The sequence below is a fragment of the Chlorocebus sabaeus genome, chromosome 1, assembly GCF_047675955.1.
Source record: "Chlorocebus sabaeus isolate Y175 chromosome 1, mChlSab1.0.hap1, whole genome shotgun sequence".
Lineage (NCBI taxonomy): Eukaryota > Metazoa > Chordata > Mammalia > Primates > Cercopithecidae > Chlorocebus > Chlorocebus sabaeus.
The window spans coordinates 9200606-9222503 of record NC_132904.1 but is presented as its reverse complement, the minus strand read 5'-3'; the positions used below and the strand labels follow the sequence as shown (position 1 = coordinate 9222503).

General features: G+C 51.4%; 2 protein-coding genes across 4 annotated transcripts in view; one reads left to right on the top strand and one right to left on the bottom strand.

Annotated features, from left to right (window-relative positions):
• The window catches only part of BATF2 (basic leucine zipper ATF-like transcription factor 2), a 29827-nt gene extending 16323 nt beyond the window's left edge, over positions 1 to 13504 (bottom strand). Inside the window, exon 1 of one of the 2 annotated variants that reach the window (XM_073014848.1) lies at positions 13312 to 13504. The gene's annotated coding sequence lies outside the window, so the exon portion shown is untranslated. The remainder of the gene's footprint in view (positions 1 to 13311) is intronic. The other variant, XM_073014849.1, reaches the window with a different exon arrangement.
• A 139-nt stretch (positions 13505 to 13643) lies between these two features.
• On the top strand, positions 13644 to 20676 carry ARL2 (ARF like GTPase 2). 2 transcript variants are annotated; one of them, XM_007991884.3, is made up of 5 exons: positions 13644 to 13747; positions 17155 to 17265; positions 17362 to 17524; positions 19200 to 19280; positions 20212 to 20676. In XM_007991884.3, the coding sequence occupies exons 1-5, from the start codon at positions 13683 to 13685 to the stop codon at positions 20344 to 20346; spliced, it is 555 nt and encodes a 184-aa protein (XP_007990075.1). In that variant the 5' UTR covers positions 13644 to 13682; the 3' UTR covers positions 20347 to 20676. The 2 variants fall into 2 exon arrangements, with proteins under 2 accessions (XP_007990075.1, XP_007989999.1); XM_007991808.3 differs by lacking the exons at positions 19200 to 19280; positions 20212 to 20676 and having other exon boundaries at positions 17362 to 18073.
• Positions 20677 to 21898: the final 1222 nt, after the last annotated feature.

Below are 21898 nucleotides of genomic sequence, written 5' to 3'. Positions count from 1 at the left end.
TGTACTGAATGCTGGGCAGAGACAGGGGAAGCATCATGGGGACTCCCCAGGGCGTGGGGAGAGAAAAACAGACTTACTTTCAGCACATTGTGCACAGCACATTTCAGTGCTCATTAAAGATGGAGTCTGGGCCAGGCGCAGTGGCTCACACCTGTAATCCCAGGACTTTGGGAAGCCGAGGTTGGCAAATTAAGAGTTCAAGACCAGCCTGGCCAACCTCGTGAAACTCTGTCTCTACTAAAAATACAAAAATTAGCCAGGCATGGTGGCACATGCCTGTATTTCCAGCTACTCGGGGGGCTGAGGCAGGAGAGTTGCTTGAACCTGGGAGGCAGAAGTTGCAGTGAGCCGAGATTGCACCACTGCACTCCAGTCTGGACAACAGAGACTCCGTGTTAAAAAATAAAAATGAAAAAAGATGGAGTCTGCAAATAGCTGGGCCTCCCAGGAACTAAGTGACTTCCCCAGGGCTCTATGGGGCTCTTCACTGCCTGGTCCTCGGTGCACCTTCCCACGCTCACTCCCCTCCCCAACCCCCACTCCTGCTGGCTCTTTGCCACCTCCAATGCCTTGTGCTTCTGAGTCTCTGCCATTCCTTTAATGTACTTGCACATCTTTCCAGGAAGTGGTCTGGAACTTCTGGAAACGGGCAGGCAGTATAAATTATAAACAGCTGAGCTCTGAAGAGTCTGAGAGCATCCCAGGGCTTTGTTTGCAAATGGCAGTTGCGACTATAGCTCCTGGATTTTCCCAGGCAGTTGAAGTCCCGAAAAGACCAGGGTTCAATCCTCGCTCTGTCCTGCTACTGTGTGAGCTTGGACAAGGCCCTTGGTTTTTCTGGGTTCTCACTGTCCTTGTCTGTAAAATGGTGATAATTCCCTCACTTTGCCAGGGCTGCCCTGATGACTGAAACAAGGTATGGAAAGTGGTCACCAGTGACCTCAGACAGGGTAAGTCCCTTGCTCTTGTCCTAGTTACCCCTAAAGACGGGAGGGCCTCATGCAGAGGCTGGTGCCAGGGAGTGGCCAGCCAAGCTCATGGAGCAAGGGACTGGAGGGCTGGCTGGGGTGCAGTGGGGTGGGAAATGAAGCCCAATCCAGGCTAGCTAGTGACTTGAAATGCAACAGACAAGACGGCGCTGCCCTTGGCAGAACCAGCATCAAGGTTAGCACCAAGGGTGCAGGAGAGCTTTGACCACACAGGTCAGCAGTCAGTCACCATCAGAGGACTCCAGAGATTCTCCAGTTTGTTTTGCAACTGGGGAAACTGAGGCCTAGCAAGAAGAGGGGAACTGGCCAAGTACAAGAAGGCAGCGGAGACAGACAAACCCAGGTTCTGCTGCAGCCTCCGTGTGCTCTTCTCATGTATTCCTCACTGATCCAATGTGGGGAAAAGAAAGAAAGATCAGACTGTTACTGTGTCTATATAGAAAGAAGTAGACATAAGAGACTTCATTTTGTTCTGTATTTGAGATGCTGTTAATCTGTGACCCCACCCCCAACCTTGTCCTTGCAAGAGACATGTGCTGTGGTGACTCAAGGTTTAAAGGATTTTGGGCTGTGCAGGGTGTGCTTTGTTAAACAAGTGCCTGAAGGCAGCTTGCTGGTTAAAAGTCATCACCATTCTCTTAATCTCAAGTACCCAGGGACACGTACACTGCCGAAGGTCGCAGGGACCTCTGCCTAGGAAAGCTAGGTATTGTCCAAGGTTTCTCCCCATGTGGTAGTCTGAAATATGGCCTCGTGGGAAGGGGAAGACCTGATCGTCCCCCAGCCTGACACCCATGAAGGGTCTGTGCTGAGAAGGACCAGTACAAGAGGAAAGAAGGCTTCTTGGCGGTTGTTGGCGGTTGAGATAGGGAAAAGCATCTGTCTCCTGCCCATCCCTGGGCAATGGACCATCTCGGTGTAAAACCCGATTGTATGTTCTGTTTACTGAGAAAGGAGAAAACCGCCTTAGGGCGAAAGGCGGGACTTGCTAGCAATGCTGCTCTTTATGCACTAAAAAGGTTTATGGAGATGTTTGCATATGCATATCAAGGCACAGCACTTTTCCTTAAACTTATTCATGTCACAGAGATCTTTATTCATATGTCTTACTGCTGACTTTCTCCCTATAATGATCCTATTATCCTGCCACTTCCTTTTCTTTAATACTGAAGGAACTCAGAGACCGGTGCTGGCATGGGTCCTCTGTAAGCTGAGCGCCGGTCCCTGGGCCCACTTTTTCTTTCTCTATACTTTGTCTCTGTGTCTCACTTCCTTTCTCAAGTCTCTTGTTCCACCTAACGAGAAACGTCCACAGGTGTGGAGGGGTAGGCCACCCCTTCAATCCAACAAACATCCTGGGGCCTGGAGTGGAAATAACAGGGGCACAGGACACCCTTAGAGGGCAGGGAGCATTTGTAACTGTTGTGGGTCTGCAGGAGCAGGATTGATTCCCAGAAGCCCCAGACCAGGGTCCCAGGAGCTGGAAAGGGAGCCCCATCCGGAAGAAAGTCTGGGGATGGGGTTCTCTAGAGAGCTGAGTTCACCTGCAGCTCACGTGCACCAAGCTTCAATGTCTCAGACAGTCTTGTGCCCTCTCTGGACCTGTTTCCTCATGTGTAAAATGAAGGAACTTAACTAGGCGCTGTGGCTCACACCCTATAATCCCAGCACTTTGGGAGGCCAAGGCAGGAGGATTACTTGAGCCCAGGAGTTCAAGACTAACCTGGGCAACACGGCAAGACCCCATCTCTGACAACAACAACAACAACAAAAACCCCAAAAATGAAAACAAAAATTAGCTGGGCATGGTGGTGTGAGCCTACAGTACCAGCTACTCAGGAGGCTGAGATGGGAGGATCACTTGAGCCTGGTTGGCAGAGGTTGCAGTGAGCTGAGATCACATCACTGCATTCCAGCCTGGGAGACAGAGCAAGATCGTGTCTCAAAATAAATAAAATAAAATGAAGGAACTTGACAATGACTTCTCAGGGAGGCCAGGGCCTGCCTGCACCTCTTGGGAGGCTTTTTTCTAAACAAGGGACTAGCAATGAACCGAGGTTGGTGCTGCAGACAGAGACCTGGGTGCCTCCCCCAGCACTGCCACCTGCCTTCCACTCTGGGGCTCAGTCTTCCCTTCCCGGCACCCATGGGGAGGGGTACCTATGAGATGCCCCCCCCTTTTTTTTTTTTTGAGACGGAGTCTCGCTCTGACCCCCAGGCTGGAGTGCAGTGGCCAGATCTCAGCTCACTGCAAGCTCTGCCTCCCAGGTTCACGCCATTCTCCTGCCTCAGCCTCCCAAGTAGCTGGGACTATAGGCGCCCGCCACCACGCCTGGCTAGTTTTTTGTATTTTTAGTAGAGACGGGGTTTCACTGTGTTAGCCAGGATGGTCTCAATCTCCTGACCTTGTGATCCACCCGCCTCGGCCTCCCAAAGTGCTGGGATTACAGGCGTGAGCCACTGCGCCCAGCCGAGATGCCCTTTTTCTTTTCTTTTTTTTTTTTTGAGATGGAGTCTCACTCTGTCGCCCAGACTGGAGTGCAGTGGCACCATCTTGGCTCACTGTAACCTCTGCCTCCCAAGTTCAAGCAATTCTCCTGCCTCAGCCTCCCAAGTAGCTGGGATTACAGGTGCCCAGCACCATGCCCAGCACCACATCCAGCTATTTTTTTTATTTTTAGTAGAGATGGAGTTTTGCCATGTTGGCCAGGGTGGTCTCAAACTCCTGATCTCAGGTGATCCACGTGCCTCGGCTTCCCCAAGTGCTGGGATTACAGGCATGAGCCACCATGCCCAGCCAAGACGCCCTTTTTGATTTGGGGCCGGTGTGGGAGTTGGAATCTGTGGGGATCTCAGAGAGTGGGAGCCGGGTCTGCCATGGTTTGGGGGCTGAGAAACCTGATGGCGAGAACAAGCCTGGTGAAGCCCTGCTGCTTCCTGTCTGTGAAAGCAGCTAGAAAGCAATTCACAAACCTCTATCCCTATTTCTACCACCCAGCAACTATTTCCTGAGCATCTCCTATGTGGCAGGCCCTGCTCTGGGTGCTGGGAGACATCTGTTTTTTAAAAAAGATTCAAGTCCTGCCCTTGTGGCATTTCCATCCTAGGGAGGAGCAGGGAGACAATAATTCTATTAAGGGAATTATCTAGTCTGGTGGGAGTCCACAGGTACCACGGGGAAAAGAGAGCTAGGTAAGGGCCGTGGGGAGTGTAGGGTGGGGGATTTCACATGTAAATAGTGGGGTCAGACTGAGCCTCATTGAGACATTTGTACAAAACAAAATTGTTTTTGACATTGGATATTTGAGCAAAGAACTGAAGAGGAGAGAGCCGTGACAGTGAGGTACTGGCTGGGGTCGGGGGCAGAGTGGTGTAGTGGACTCCTGGGACTGGCAGGGTCGGGGGAGCAAGAAATTGGGGTGGAGGCCACGGGCCATTCACGCAGGGGCTCTTAGGCCAGTGAGAACCTTGGGCTTTTACTCTGAAAGATACAGAGAGCACCAGAGGGCTCTGAGCAGAGGAGAATGTGATCTGATGCAGATGTTAAAAGGGTCCCTGGTTGGGCATGGTGGCTCACACCTGTAATCCCAGCATTTTGGGAGGCCGAGGCAGGAGGATCACTTGAGGTCAGGAGCTCAAGACCAGCCTGGCCAACATGATGAAACCCTGTCTCTACTAAAAATACAAAAATTAGCCGGACGTGGTGGCGCACGCTTGGGAGGCTGAGGTGGGAGGATCATTTGAACCCAGGAGGTAGTGGCTGCAGTGAGCCGAGATCGCACTGCTGAGCAAGACTCCATCTCAAAAATAAATAAATAGGCCTGGCACGGTAACTCACACCTATAATCCCAGCACTTTGGGAGGCGGATGTGGGCGGATCACCAGAGATCAGGAGTTTGAGACCAGCCTGGCCAACATGGCGAAACCCTGTCTCTACCAAAAACACAAAAATTAGCTGGGCGTGGTGGTGGACGCCTGTAATCCCAGCTACTCAGGAGGCTGAAGCAGGAGCCACTGCACTCCAGCTTAGGCAACAGACAGGAGCCACTGCACTCCAGCTTAGGCAACAGACTGAGATTGCATCTCAAAATAATAATAATAGCAATAATAAATAAAAATAAATAAAAAATAAAAGGGTTGACCGAGCGCTGTGGCTCATGCCTGTAATCCCAGCACTTTGGGAGGCCAAGGTAGGTGGATCGCCTGAGGTCAGGAATTTAAGACCAGCCTGGCCAACATGGTGAAGCCCCATCTACTAAAAATACAAATATTAGCCAGACATGGTGGCTCATGCCTGTAACCCCAGCTACCCTGGAAGCTGTAGCACGAGAATCACTTGAACCCGGGAGGCAGAGGTTGCAGTGAGCCAAGATCACGCCACTGCACTCCAACCTGGGCGACAGAGTGAGACTCTGTCTCAATAAATCAGTAAAAATAAAAAGGTCTCTGTGCCTTGGAGCAGGTGAGCAGGGAAGCTGGTCAGGAGACTGCTGCATCGATCCAGGTGAGTGGGGGGGTCTGTCACATGGACAGAAGAGGGGTACCTGCCGCTCAGGTTCCAGAGTAAGGGCACAGCAGGACACAGGCAGCCAGAGGCAACAGTTTCTCCTGCATTCATTCACCAGGCTCAGCCCCATAGAGGCAGGAAGCATCCAGCACAAGCAACAGGTGAGGTGGACGAGCACGTGGCTGTTGGAAGAGCTCAGATTTTCAAGTCCTTTCTACCTCCGAAGGTTCTGGAATAGCTTGCAGATGTCATGTGCCCTTGGGGGATGAGTAACACCTCCTTTTGTCATCTGGAAATTGGGGAGGATGCCTCTGTTGCCTCCCACACTGGCAGATGGGCTAAGACCTGTAATGAAGATGCTTGAAAACTCTGACTTGTCTTATGAGGCATGCAGCAGTGGCATGCAGGATGTACACACCCACTGAATCATCAGTGACCAGCACTAGGGACCCAGCTGTCTTTGGATATGTAAAACCTGCAGAGGCTGAGCGCAGCAGCTCATGCCTGTAATCCCAGCACTTTGGGAGGCCGAAGTGGGTGGATCACTTGAACCCAGGAGTTCAAGACCAGCCTGGCCTACATGGTGAAACCCTGTCTCTTCTGAAAATACAAAAATTAGCCAGGCATGGTGGTGCATGCCTGTAATCCCAGCTACTCGGAAGGCTGAGGCAGGAGAATCGCTTGAACCCGGGAGGTGGAGGTTGCAGTGAGCCAAGATCGCACCACTGCACTCCAGCCTGGATGACAGAGTGAGACTGTCTCAAAAAAAAAAGGCCTACAGGAAGATGAGCGGTGGGAGGGCAGAACTATGGTCTGTATGCAGTTGCCATCTCTGTGCTTCCAGTTCTTTGCTTATTAATTAGTGGGACAAAACCTACACTTGGGTAAGCTGCCAGCACGTGCTGGTTGGTGCCTCTGTCACAGGCATGTGGTCCAAAAAATAAGACTGGCATCATAGATTGTCTTATCAGAGAGGGAAAACAGGTTTTCTGTCTTCTCATTAAAACTGTGACTTTATCATAAACAATCTAATATAAACAATGTATAAAAGTTTAAAAGAATTAAATAGGCCAGATGTGGTGGCTCACGCCTGTAATCCCAACGCTTTGGGAGGCCAAGGTGGGGAGATCACTTAAGCCTAGGATTTTGAGGTTAACCTGGGCAACAAGGTGACCTCAACCCTGTGCTCCAGCATGGGCCTGGGGCCCTGGCCTTGCCAATCTCACCTGGTCACAGTGATTGATGTCAGGAATAGGCACGTGACCCAAGCCAGACCAAGGAAGGCCAGGCCTGGGACTTTTGTTGGAGCTACTGGGAAAGTGGTAGGTGCTGGGGATGTGCCCCCCTGGGGTGCTACTAAGATGGTGTTTCTGGTGGCCGACCCACTCCCATGGGCAGGCTCTGCCTGAGAATGTAGCCAGCCCAGAGGACAGCACATAGAGTAAGAGTTTGACTCCCAATGACATGGTTTGAGCATTATGTCTGAAGCTGGTGCACTCTAGACTGGGTAGTAATTTAACTTACATCATCTATAAGGGAGAGACTCCTCTAACACAGATATCTGCTACCTCCTGGTTAAGGTTTCATGAGCAGCTGCATGGAGAATATTTCACTTGCTGCAACACTGCAGAAAAATAAGGCAAGTCCACAGAGGGCAACAAATGACAGTGAAGGGTTAAACAGGGAAAACTAAGAATCCAGAGAACCCAATTTCCCATCTCTTATTGAGACTCCTTTATAAGCATAAGAAATCTGGAGCAATTTACACCAGATATAAGTGCTGCTTCTCACACATGAACACAATCATAACTTGCTCCCTCTTTTTTTTTTTTTTAATTTTCTTTTGAGACAGTCTCATTCTGTCTCATACAGGCTGGAGTGCAGTGGCGCAATCTCGGCTCACTGCAACCTCCGCTGCCACCCACCACCCCCGGGTTCAAGCGATTCTCATGCCTCAGCCTCCCAAGTAGCTGGGACTACAGGCACGCGTGACCACGCCTGGCCAATTTTTTGTATTTTTAATAGAGACGAGGTTTTGCCATGTTGGCCAAGCTGGTTTCAAACTCTTGGCATCAAGTGATCCACCCAGCTTGGCCTTCCAAAGTACTGGGATTACAGGCATAAGCCACCACGCCCAGCCTCATCATTATTTAAGAAAAAAAAATTAAAAAATTTTAAAAATAGCTGGGCATGGTGGCATGTGCCTGTGGTCCAAGCTACTTGGGATGCTGAGGTGGGAGGATCATGTGAGCCTGGGAGGACGAGGCTGCAGTGAGCTGTGATCATGCCACTGCACTTCAGCCTGGACGACAGAAAGAGACCCTGTCTCAAAAAAAAAAAAAAAAAATTAAAACAGAAACTGTGTGTCTAGAGCAAACTTAAAAATAAATATTTAGATATATAAACAAATAAATAAATAAATAAAATACTTGAGTATACTCCTTCCTAATGCTTAATGGTCAGCAATTCTAATTTAAGCAGAGTCTTCTCCCCGGTCTTTTTTCCTTCTGGTTCCATAATATAGAGTTTTGTTACTTTTCTTATTATTATAAAGGTAATACCTGAAATATAATGGTTGATTAAAATGATTTACTTTTTAAAATTAAAACTATAATGCCAAATTTTCAGGCCCGGCACAGTGGGTGACGCCTGTAATCCCAGCACTTTGGGAGGTCAAGATGGGAGGATCACTTGGGGCCCAGAGTTCGAGACCAGTCTGGGCAACGTGGCAAAACCCAGTCTCTACAAAAAATACAGAAATTAGCTGCGTGTGGTGGTACAGACCTTTAGTCCCAGCTACTCAGGTGGCTGAGGCGGGAGGATCACCTGAGCCCAGGGAGATCAAGGCCGCAGTGAGCCGTGATTGTGCCACTGCACTTCAGCCTGGGTGATAGAGTGAGACCCTCTCTCAAAAATAATAATAATAATGCCAAACTTTTCTTTCCAGATGTTGGGTAAACATGCCTTGGTAAAAGGCTCTAGATCTCTATCCTCAGGTTACAAGCCACTTACTCAGACCTAAGAAGTTTCCCCTTCAAAAGCAGGTTTCACAGATGTCACGATTTGGGTATTTTAATTTCACGATTCTTTCTTGTTAAAAAAAAAATATATATATATATATATATTCATATTCACAGTTATATATAACTACAGCTCTATACATCTTCTTTCCTAGTTTTCTTCCAAAGGTATTTCCCAAAGATTTTATTTAAGAGCTCTCTTCTGTTCCTCTGCTTGAAAGTAAAAAAACAGAAAGAAAAAAAGCCAGGTGTATTGGCTCACGCCTGTAATCCCAACACTTTGGGAGGCCGAGGTGGGTGGATCACTTGAGGTCAGGAGTTCGAGACCAGCCTGACCAATATGGTGAAACCCCGTCTCTACTAAAAATACAAAAATTAGCCGGGCGTGGTGGTACACGCCTGTAATCCCAGCTATTTGGGAGGCTGAGGCAGGAGAATCGCTTGAACCTGGGAGATGGAGGTTGCAGCAAGCTGAGATTTCGCCATCACACTCCAACCTGGGCAACAAAAGCAAAACTTCATCTCAGAAAAAAAAAAAAAAAGAAAGAAAAAAGAGCTCTCTTTCCTCCTTTCCATGAGGCAAATGAAAACACAGCTTGTAATGAGGCCCCTTACTTGTCTTTGAACGCCTCTCCACCCAATTTCTAGCTACAGTTAGTTCTTCAAAAGTTAAACACAGGCCAAGTGGGGTGGCTCATGCCTGTAATCCCAGCACTTTGGAAGGCTGAGGTGAGAGGATCACCTAAGCACAGCAGTTCAAGACCAGCCCAGACAACACAGCGAGACCCTCGTCTCTACAAAAAAATTTTAAAAATTAGCCAGGCTTGGCCGGGCGCAGTGGCTCAAGCCTGTAATCCCAGCACTTTGGGAGGCTGAGACGGGCAGATCACGAGGTCAGGAGATGGAGACCATCCTGGCTAACACGGTGAAACCCCGTCTCTACTAAAAAATACAAAAAACTAGCCGGGCGAGGTGGCGGGCGCCTGTAGTCCCAGCTACTCGGGAGGCTGAGGCAGGAGAATGGCGTAAACCTGGGAGGTGGAGCTTGCAGTGAGCTGAGATCCGGCCACTGCACTCCAGCCCGGGTGACAGAGCGAGACTCCATCTCAAAAAAAAAATAAAAAAATAAAATAAATAAAAATAAAAAATTAGCCAGGCTTGATGGCATGCACCTGTAGTCCCAGTTACTCAGGAGACTGACGTGAGAGGACTGCTTGAGGCTGCAGTGAGCCATGATCGTGCCACTGCACTCCAGCCTGGGTGACAGAGTGAGACTCTGTCTCTAAAAAATGTTTAAAAAGTTAAATATAGTTGGGTGGGCGTGGTAGCTCACGCCTGTAATCCCAGCACTTTGTGGGGCCGAGGTGGGTGGATCACGAGGTCAGGATATCAAGACTATCTTGACTAACACGGTGAAACCCCGTCTCTACTAAAAATACAAAAAAATTAGCCAGGCGTAGTGGCGGCGCCTGTAGTCCCAGCTACTCGGGAGGCTGAGGCAGGAGAATGACGTGAACCCGGGACATGGAGCTTGCAGTGAGCTGAGATTGTGCCACTGCACTCCAGCCTGGGTGACAGAGCGAGACTCCGTCTCAAAAAAAAAAGTTAAACATAGTGACTTCCTGAACTCCTCCTTTTTCACAGAGCTTGGATTTTTTTTTTTTTTTTTTTTTTTTAAATTTCTATTCACTGAAATTCTACTATGTGGCCTCTGGGAACAGCATGGACAGGCAAGACTTTAAGCCAGACATTTGAACAAGTTCTTTCAATGCTACTGGTAGGAAATAAAACAATCCAAGGCTGGGTGCAGTGGCTCACACCTGTAATCCCAGCCCTTTGGGAGGCTGAGGAAGGCGAATCTCTTGAAGCCAGGAGTTCGTGACCACCCTGGCCAACATTGTGAAACCCTGTTTTTACTGAAAATATAAAAATTAGCTAGACATGGTGGCTCATGCCTGTAATCCCAGCTACTCAGGAGGCTGAGGCAGGAGAATCGCTTGAACCCAAGAGGCAGAGGTTGCAGTGAGCCGGGATTGTGCCACTGCACTCTAGCCTGGGAGACAGAGTCAGACTCTGTCTCAAAGAAAAAAAGAAAATACAGAAACACCCAAGGCAGGCCAGGCGCAGTGGCTCATGCCTGTAATCTCAGCACTTTGAGAGGCCAAGGCGGGCGGATCATGAGGTCAGGAGATCGAGACCATCCTGGCCAACATGGGGAAACCTCGTCTCTACTAAAAAAAAAAAATACAAAAAATTAGCCGGGTGTGGTGGCGGGCGCCTGTAGTCCCAGCTGCACGGGAGGCTGAGGCAGGAGAATGGTGTGAATCCGGGAGGTGGAGCTTGCAATTAGCTGAGATCACGCCATTGCACTCCAGCCTGGATGACAGAGCGAGACTCCGTCTCAAAAAAAAAATAAAAAAGAAACGCCCAAGGCAATAATTTTATGTTGTCCCAAACTTACTCCCCAGTTAACAGCTGCATTGCACTGATTTTCAAACTTTTGTGACTGTGACTCACAGTGAGAAGTATTCATATCTGTATAAATATCTGAAACAAATGTTTCACCAAACACTACTTACCTTTACTACATGGGTAAAGGTAGTAATGTTTTCAGTTCTGTTCATTCTGTTTCATTTTTGTTAATGCTACTAAGTTGAACCATACATCTGTGTACTCAAAACTGTCAAATATGGGCAATTTCATACAGTTCAACCTCTTTGTGACACTAATTTTACAATCCACTTCCTTAATGGAATGCATCTCATAGATTAAAAAACATTGCTAAGTGGGCATATTTCCAGTTAATGTTATTTTTAAAACTAAAACAGGACTGAATTTGTTTTTGTTTTTCATTTAGTATGGTGCGGACATCTTTCCACACTGCTATCTTACAGCTCCACCTCACTGTTTTCTGTTTCTTTGAGACAGGGTGTAACTCTGTCATGAAAACTAGAGTGTAGTGGCATTATCACGGCTCACTGCAGCCTCGTCCTCCCAGGCTCCCACCTCAGCCTCCTAGGCAGCTGGGACTACAGATGTGCACCATCACACCTAATTTTTTTTTTTTTTTTTTTAAATAGACTCCATCCCCCAGGCTGGAGTACAGTGGTACAATCTCAGCTCACTGCAACCTTCGCCTCCTGGGTTCAAGTGAGCACATCTGGCTAATTTTTGTATTTTTTGTAGAGATGGGAGTCTCCCTAAGTTGGCCAGGCTGGTCTTGAACTACTGGGATCAAGCAATTCACCCACCTCGGTCTCCCAAAGTGCTGGGATTACAGGCATGAGCCACTGCGCCAGGCCCGCTTCACTGTTTTAAGGGCTTCATGGAATCCACATGCACCTACCCCGGCTGAGGTAACCTGCCCTCACTGGAGACACTTAGGTTTTTTCCAACTTCTTGCTGTTCCAAACTATGCCACAGTGAACTTCCGTGTCATATCCAGAATGCCTGTGGTGCAGGCTCCTAGAAGGAGGATAGCAGGCTCCTACCTCTAGGCATTTCTCTTTTTTTTTTGAGATGGAGTCTCGCTCTGTCACCCAGGCTGGAGTGCAGTGGCACAATCTTGGCTCACTGCAACCTCCGCCTCCCAGGTTCAAGCAATTCTCTGCCTCAGCCTCCCGAGTGGCTGGGATTACAGGTGCCACTACCACACCCGGCTAATCTTTTGTATTCTTAGTAGAGACTGGGTTTCGCCATGTTGGCCAGGCTGGTCTTGAACTCCTGACCTTGTGATCCACCCGCCTCGGCCTCCCAAACTGCTGGGATTACAGGTGTGACCCACCGCGCCCAGCTAGCATTTCCCATTTTGATCTTAGTTGGGTTTCAAAGTCTCTGGGTAGGCGCTATGCTCAGTTTCTTCCTTTGTGTGTGTCTGATGGAGGGTAAATGGTGCTGACCAAAGGGTCACACTCAGGCAGCCTATCTGTTCAGCCCTCCTCTGACCACAAGCCCCTTTCTGCAAGATGGGAAGCTCCAGCTTCTTCCAGACCGCTCTCTAGGCAAACTTCAGGGAGGCATGAAGACATTGTGCTTTACCATTGACCAGACCTGAGTTTGAATCTCACCCACGCTCCTTAAACACTTTGGATTCCATTATCATAGCTACGGAAAGAATAGAAACCTCTCAGGGTTGCGGGGAGGATGAAGCTGAACACGTGGAGTGCACTGCAAACAGTTACACAGGAGTTAGCCATTGTCTTCAGCTGGGGCTGACAGCTCTTTCCCAAGAAAGAGAGAGGATCTTCTGCGCTGCCTATTCACATTTAGCCTGCAGCCGGCTGGGGCACCAAATTAAGACAATAAGGCTCTCTCCTGAGTTTACAATAGGCTTGATGCTTGACCTATTTCCTCACTTCTTCTGGACTTCTTGAGCGCTAAGGTAAAGAATGAAACTCTTGGACAAAGCCATTCATTCAACAACAAATATTTATCGAGCACCTACTACATGCCAACCACTGTGCTAAGCACCATCTGGGCCTCAGTTTTTCCATCCGCAAAAGTAGGAATTGTGCTTCTCAACAGGGAAACGCTGGGCCTCTGCGTGGGGGAGCCTTTAGGACGGGACTACAATTCCGTCATTGGAACCCAGGGACGCCCCGCACGTTTTCGAACGGCCTCCAGGGGGCACCGCCGCCCTGAACTGAGAGCCACAGAAGCAGGGTAGGGGGAGGCCCAACTTTCTGCTCTGTCACTGGCAGATTGAGGACGATGCCGAGGGCCCAGAGGAGCAGGATTTGGACCGTGTTGCTGGGAACAGGGGCCTACACTGGCCCCAAGATGAGTTCGTCCGTACCTGGAGACCCTGGGTTCTGACTCTGAGGTCAGACGCAGCCAAGATGCAACTCAGGAACTTCAAAGTTTCCGCTCTGGCCCAAAGCCCCGGTCTGGCGGGGGAAAGGGTGAGGGTGTCGCCCTTACTCCCCCAGCCTCAGCCTTCGGGAGGCGCAGCGTCAGGGCGGGCGGCAGCACAAAAGGCTCCTGCGCCGCTAGGGGCACTCTCGCAGCAGCTGCGCGGGCGACCTCGCGATCACGTGCGGCGGGGGCGGGACCAAACGAGCGTCCAGCCAATTGGCTGTGCCGTCGGCGAGCGTGATAGCCAATAGGAACCGGGAACGGGGTCCCGGGACTGGGAAGAAACGGCGGCCGGGAGGGGCTCCGGGGACCATGGGGCTCCTGACCATTCTGAAGAAGATGAAGCAGAAAGAGCGGGAGCTGCGACTGCTCATGCTGTATCCTCCCAGACGCCGGAGCCGCGCGGGTAGCGGGGCCCCGCCGGGCGGGCGGTGCCGGGCGCCCCCTGTCGGGAGCGGAACGCGGCGGCCGGCGCGTCCCAACTGCCCCTGGCGTCACCACGCCGGCCCCACCAATCGCCCCGGGGGCCGGGAGGCGCAGCACCCCCGGCCTGGGGCAGGGGCCAGCTCCGAGGGCCGCAGAAGCGGGCCTGCAGGCGCAGCGGCGGGTGGCCTGAGTGTCAGGGGCGGTGGGTCCCGGAGATGACTCGGACGCCACCACCCGGCGGCCTGGCGCAAGCGTGGGGCCGCTGCCTTCCCGGCTCTCATCTCCCCCGGGCCCAAAGGTTCCAGGCCCCGGCCGCGCCCTCCAGCTGCGAATCTCGGGGGCGTGCGGGGTGGCGGGTGGCGGATGTGGGCTCTGCAGATCATTTCGAGCGTGGCTCCAACAGTCCGTCTCTTTGGTGCTACGCGGCCCTTGGATGACCCTGTGGCTGAGGATGTGTGTGTGTGAGCCCGAGTGCCCCGTACGCGCTGTGCGCCTTCTGAGTCCATTTAGGCGCTGGCACCTGTTCCCTCTGCTCTGTGCCAGGCCCCGCGGGGGAATGGCAGGGGAGATAAGACGCTTACGTGCACATATAACTTAATAATCAAATCTCACATTTTTGAGATAGGGTCTTGCTCTGTTGCCCTGGCTGGAGTGCAGTGGCGCAGGCCAGGCTTACTGCAGCCTCCAACTTCTAGGCTCAAGTGATCCTCCCACCTCAGCCTCCCAAAACTCTGGGATTATAGGCATGAGCCACGGAGTCCGGCCCATGTCTGTTTTATTTTATTTTATTTTATTTGAGACGGAGTTTCGCTCTTGTTGCCCAGGCAGGAGTGCAGTGGCGCAATCTCAGCTCACTGCAATCTCCGCCTCCCGGGTTCAAGCGATTCTCCTGCCTCAGCCTCCCAAATAGCTGGGATTACAGGTACCCACCACCACGCCCGGCTCATTTTAAAGAATATTTTTAGTAGAGACAGGATTTCACCTTGTTGGTCAGGCTGGTCTCGAATTCCTGACCTCAAGTGATCCACCTGCCTTGGCCTCCCAAAGTGTTGGGATTCCAGGCGTGAGCCACCGCGCCCGGCCCCATGTCTGTTTTAAAGAACTCTGAGAAAAGCATACAGTTCACTCATTTGATAAATATTGAGTGCCTAATATGTGCTAGGCACTGTCCTAGGGGCCAGGGTACTAAAACAAAGAAAAATGTTACCTTCATGGAAATTCTGTAATGCAGGGGGGTAGAAAAATGATAACACAGGAAATAAGTAAAATATGTAATAGAGGCTGGGTGCTCAGTGGCACACACCTGTAACCCTAGCACTTTGGGAGACTGAGGTGGGAGGCTCGCTTGAGCTCAGGAGTTTGAGACCAGCCTGAGCAACATAGACCCCGTCTCTATCTATACATATATATATTCTCCATACATATTATATATGTATATGGGCCATGCTTTGGACCATGCTTCTGGGGAACAGGGCCTTTTACTGCTCCAGGATGAGCTCCCACTACGTATCTATGTATGGAGAATAATGCAATTTAGGGTGGTCAAAGAAGGCCACTGTATGTTGGTGGGGCATGGTGGCTCACACCTGTAATCCCAGCACTTTGAAAGACCAAGGCGGATGGATCACCTGAGGTCAGGAGTTTGAGACCAGCCTGGCCAACATGGTGAAATTCCGTCTCTACTGAAAATACAAAAATTAGCTGGGTGTGGTGGTGGACACCTTTAATCCCAGCTACCCAGGAGGCTGAGGCAAGAGAATCGCTAGAACCCAGGAGGCAGAGATTACAGTGAGCCGGTAAGCTGAGATCGCGTCATTGCACTCCAGCCTGGGTGACGAGAGAAACTCTGTCTCAAAAAAAAGTGACAATTGAGTACATGAGGGAGGTGAGGGTTGAACCTTATAGCAGTCTGGGGGGAAACTTTAAAGCAAAGAGAACAGCAAGTCAGAGGCCCTGGGAGGACTAATTGGCGTGTTCAGAGGACTGGCGAGGAGGGCAGTGTGTCTGGAGTGGGGAGGACTGTTGAATGGGAACCACCTCACCTAGGGCCTTTTGGTTTTTGATTTTCCCTTTCAGTGAGAAGTGCAGAGGATAGAAGGAATCAGAGACCAGTTTGGCCACTACAGTGATGCAGGCGAGATAGAATGGTGACTTGGACCATGATGGAAGTGTGAGGTCATGGAAGTTTCTGGCCTGAGCAGTTAGAAGGGTGAGGAGCCATTTGCTGAGGTGGAGAGGACTGGGGGAGAAGCAGGTTCTTGGCTCACTGTAACCTCTGCCTTCCGAGTTCAAGCAATTCTCCTGCCTCAGCCTCCCAAGTAGCTGGGATTACAGGTGCCCAGTACCACACCCAGCTATTTTTTTTATTTTTAGTAGAGATGGAGTTTCACCATGTTGGCCAGGGTGGTCTCGAACTCCAGACCTCAGGCAATCCACCTGCCTTGGCCTCCCAAAGTGCTGGGATTACAGGTGTGAGCCACCGCGCCCGGCCTATTTGCTCTTTTGAAGGTGGGAGAAAGAACGGCAAGCTCATCAGCCAGTGGGGATGATCAAGAGGGGAAGGAAACATGGACGATGGCTTGGGGGCAGGGGGTCATCAGCGGCCAGGTTCCAGGGACTAAGGCTGGGCCTCAGGGGAAGTCTCCTCCTCACCCCTCTCCTGGACTGGGCTCATTCGCCCCAGCTCCGATGAGCAGGGAGAGGTGGTCCAGTCCAGGACCTGCCCACCCCACCATGCCCAACTGAGCTGCAGTGTTGGGAGGATAGAGGAGGGTGGTTCCCTCCCACAGTAAGCACACCCATTAATTTGCACTCTGCAGTAGCAGGTCTGGAATATTCCAGAAACACATGAGGGTGGCTTCCTCCAGATATCTGTTCTTCCCTTAGTTCTTCAAAAAGCTTGCTCCTTGTATTTTGGGTCTCAACTCCAGATACCTCAGAGAGGCCTTCCCCGGCACCCGAGCTGAAAGAGCCTCCGATGGCCCTCTCGGAAATCCTCTCTGTTGTGTTGATGGTACTAGCCAGGACCTGGCAGCTCCTTCTTTTCTCATTTGTTTGTACTTTATTGACTGTCTTCCCACTAGAGTGTAAGCTTCCTAAGGGCAGGGCTTTGTCCTCAAGCACCCAGAAGAGAGTCTGGCACATAGTAGGTGTTCAACAAATTAAGGAGCTTTTGGTCAGTAGAGATGATATTTATATCTTGATACTTTCACATTTATTGTGGGCCAATGATGGCCAGGCATGTGCTGAACTCAGTTTGATACATGGCGGAAAATAATGAGTCCCCTAAGAGGGGCTCTGTGACGATGTCACCACCCGGCGGAGAACAGGGACTTCTCCTTAACCTGCTGCGCCCCAGTGGCCTGGACAATGCTGGAAAGACAACCATCCTGAAGAAGTTCAATGGGGAGGACATTGACACCATCTCCCCAACACTGGGCTTCAACATCAAGACCCTGGAGCACCGAGGGTGAGCAGGGGCCCCACGGGTGGGCCAACCCAGAGCAGGGCAGGGAAGGTGGGAGAGGGGCCCAGCTGACCCTCTTGTCACCTGCTTCTTGCCCAGATTCAAGCTGAACATCTGGGATGTGGGTGGCCAGAAGTCCCTGCGGTCCTACTGGCGGAACTACTTTGAGAGCACTGACGGCCTCATCTGGGTAGTGGACAGCGCGGACCACCAGCGCATGCAGGACTGTCAGCGGGAGCTCCAGAGCCTGCTGGTGGAGGAGGTGGGCAGCTCCTACCCTTTGTGCAAATGTGTGGACATGTGGCCGCCTTCTCAGCAGATGCCCAGAGGGGTCCGTGGCCCCAGAGGGAAACTAGAGGCAGGATCCATTCCTTCACTGGGCCCCCACCATGGGAGGCCCATGGTGCCAGAGGCAGGACACGTGCCGTGGACTGAGATTGAGTTAACGTCCCTGGGTTGTTACTACGTCAATACCCTGAGTATCAGTTTCTGTGCCTTGAAATGGTGATGATGACACCCACATCATTGGGCTTTAGGGAGGATGACCCAAGGCCAGCATGAAGCTTTGAGAGGCTGTGGAGCCTGGCTCAAGAGTCTGACTCTTCGCTGTGTGACCTCAGCCAGGGGTGGTGGCACGCACCTGTAGTCCTAGCTACTCTGGAGGCTCAGACAGGAGGATCAGTTGAACCTAGGAGGTCGAGGCTGCAGTGAGCTGTGATCATGCTACTGCACTCCAGCCTCCTGGGTGACAGAGCAAGACCCTGTCTCAAAAAAAAAAAAAAAATAAGGGGCAGGGCGCGGTGACTCACACCTGTAATCCCAGCACTTTGGGAGGCTGAGATGGGCAGATCATGAGGTCAGGAGATCAAGACCATCCTGGCTAACACAGTGAAACCCCGTCTCTACAAAAATACAAAAAATTAGCCGGGCATGGTGGCGGGTGCCTGTAGTCCCAGCTACTCAGGAGGCTGAGGCAGGAGAATGGTGTGAACCTGGCAGGCAGAGCTTGCAGTGAGCTGAGATTGTGCCACTGCACTCCAGAGTGGGCAACAGAGCAAGACTCCATCTCAAAAAAAAAAAGAAGGAAACTTGCAAAGATAGTACAGAGGTCCCCCATATACCCTTTACCTTGCTTCCCCATCTTACCTAACCGTGGCCTGTCCAAACTAATAAATCAACATTGGTGAATTACTATTATCTTAATTACAGATTTTATTTGAATTTCACCAGTTTTTCCACTAATATACTTTTTGTTTCCAGTGTTTGATTGAAGCTACAACATTGCATTTAGTTGAAAATGAGGACACTTGTGAGAGTGAAAGGGGGGATTCTGCAGGCAGAGTCGGGATTATCCTGGGCACACTGCACACACCTCCTGTGTGAGTGAAGCAGGTCTAATGAGATCAGGGCCATCAAATGCTGGTCAAGGCAGGTCAAGGCCCAAGGGTTAGACCCGTCCACCCACATCTCCCAATAACAGACACTTATGTGGAAACAACTAGAATCAGAGGTGGACAGTGTGGCCTGTCGGGAGTGGAACGGTTAAAGGGCTGTGTGAACCCAGAAGAGGGAGAGATCACATTCTCTGTGCATGTCTGGTCATCAGATTGGAGCAGTCTAGAACCACAGAGAGCTCAGGGATCATCTTATCCAGCACCCCTCCTTGTTTATGGAAGGGGAAGCTGAAGCATGGGGGACAGCGGTGTCCCCTGTGGTGGTTGACTGGAACCAGAACCCTGGCCCAGGACTGCCATCGCCCATGTGGTCCAGCCTTGATGGCTATGTCCACAAATTCACTCCTGGGCCTCTCCCACCACCACAGGGCCTCACCTTGATCTTCCAGGTCGATCCTTCACCCCAGATGCTCTGGGCCATTAGAGAAGGGGTCAGGCTGTCCTCTGAGTCCCCACCCCACCCCTCTGTCTTCTCTTCCCCAGCGCCTGGCCGGAGCAACCCTCCTCATCTTTGCCAACAAGCAGGACCTGCCTGGAGCACTGTCCTCTAATGCCATCCGCGAGGTGAGTCCAGGCCCTGGGACAGGCTCGCTGAGGGAAAGGGGCGCACTTTTTTTATTTTAAAAGCATTTATTAAAAATAACCAAAAAAAGTAATAATAAAAGCATTTATTAGCCCCTGCTAGGTGGCAGGACCTATGCAGGGCACTGGGGATCCAGTGATTAATAAGGCATGGGGTGGCCCACAGCCTGGGGAAGGCAGAACTGCGCATGTGTTGTTCACAGGCTAACAGTAGCCAGCGCATGTGTTGTTCACAGGCTAACAGTAGCCAGCACAAACAGAGTGCTTTCAGTATGCTCTGCTCCTTGCATGGATTAACTCATTTCATTCTCACAACAACCTCATGAGGTAAGAACTATTATTTTACACATGGTGAAGCAGGCTCAGAGAGATTAGGTAACTTGTCCCAGGTCACACAGCCACTAAATAGACCAGAAGCCTGTCTGACCCCAGAGCCCACATTTTAACCATGATTCTAGTGCTCAAGCACCACAGCGAGAAAGAGCAGCGTTAAAATCTTGGCTCTGCCACTTATGAGCTATGTGCCCTTAGGCAGGTTGCTTAACCTCTCTGAACTTTGGTTTCCTCCTTGGTGAAATGACTGACACAATCCCTGGCTCATGAGGACTTGAGGAGAATGAGAGAGGGTGTGTGGGGCTCCTGGCATGATGCCCAGATCCTGGGGGATGCTCAAGAGCCCGTGTTGCATTTACATCACTAAGGGGCGGCACTGGTGTGGTACTGGACAGAGAGCCCAGGTGCCCCTGGGGGCTGACAAAGTCTCCCAGGGACCAGCGGGGCTTCCTGGATGGGATGACCTGGAACAGGGCCTTGAGGGAGGTGTGGAGCTCCTCTGGGCTGGGGAGGGAAGGGGCTGAGGGCAGGCAGGGTCTGCAGTCACTGGCCACCACCATCAGCACCTTTGTTCTTCCAGGCCCTGGAGCTGGACTCCATCCGCAGCCACCACTGGTGCATCCAGGGCTGCAGCGCCGTCACCGGGGAGAACCTGCTGCCAGGCATCGACTGGCTCCTGGATGACATTTCCAGCCGCATCTTCACAGCTGACTGAGCCACTCCAGATGTCCCTCCACCTAGCAGTCCAGGTTCCCCAACCCTCACCAAACACTATCCATGGGGGCATGGGAGTCAGCCAGCCAAACTAACACTCCCCTTCCTCCACCCCAACCTGCTGCTGCTACTGCTGCCCGCTGCTGCTCTGTGGCCACCCAGCTCCTGTGGCGGGAGGGCTGTGCCCTGGCTGTTTCCCTGGCTCCTGACCTGGCCTTTGGCTACCATACCAAGAAGAGAGGACTGGGCGGGGAGGAGCTGCTACTGCTGCTACCGAGGCTGTGGGCCTCATCCTTCACTCAGCTGTGAAATAAACCACTCCTTGCCCTGATTCCTGGCTGAGTCATTTGTTGATTCAACAGCGTTAGAGACCACCTGGGACCCACAATCCAGCAGGGGACAGAAAGGAACAGACCATTGCAGTCAATGGTGAGCTGCGGCTATGTCAAAGGGATGCAAAAGAAGTTATAGAAGCATGGGACACGGTGCAACTGATTCCATCCGGAGTCCAGGCAGGCTTCCTAGAGGAGGTCATGTTAAAACTGGGAATAAAATGTGAGTAGTTTTCCAGGTAGAGGAAGGGGAAGACGGTTCACTAGGGGAACTCCAACTCTCATAGGTATGAATTAGAAAAAGGGACACAGCTCCAGACCAGGGCTCCAACTTTTTGAATGGAACATGGGCTGAAGCTCCCAATTCTCTGTTGTAGCCAGGACCTCATGTGCAGTGGACAACCTGAATAGCTGTACGAGGCCAGCAGAGGTTCAGGCAGAGGGGATCACAGGACAGGCATGAAGAGCAAAGGCTCTTGGGAAATGGGGAGGGGCATAGAGTAATGTGTGGGAGGGAGTGCAGCCAGAGGGCGGGAGGGGGCCACATCAGGTAGGGGTAGCTGAGTCCTTCCCTGAAGGCGACAGGAACTCGGAACTAGTGCCAGGCTGGGAAAGGATAGGAAATGAGGCCACCCCAGGGGTCCAGTCCAAGTGGCAAGACTGGTGGATGTTTTCACGGCCCAGGGTCCTAACAGCTGCTTACTCTGCAGCGTTCTGTTCTAAGTACTACCCATTCAGCAATGCAGTTAGGGACAGCCCTGTGCAGTGCTGCCTATCAAGATCTCCCTTTATATGGTACACTAAGGGGTGGCACTGGCGTGGGACTGTACAGAGAGCTCAGGTGCCCTGGGGAACAGATAAGCTCTCCCAGGGGCCAGGGGAGGCTTCCTGGATGGGCTGACCCTTGAGCAGGGAGGGAAGGGGCTGAGGGGAGGCACTGGCCACCACCAGTACCTTTGTCCTCCCAGGCCCTGGAGCTGAACTCTACAGCCACCACTGGTACATCGAGGGCTGCAGCCCCGTTGCTGGGAAGAACCTGATGCCTGGTATCGACTGGCTCCTGGATGACATTTCCTCCAGGAGGTTAAGTGACTTCCTCAAAGCCACACAGCTAGGAAGTGAGGGAGGGAGCTGGACTTGAACCCAGCACACTTGGTCACTATACCTACCCTGCTGCCTCCCAAAATAGCTCAGGCCTAATTGTCTTCAATTTTTGTCTCT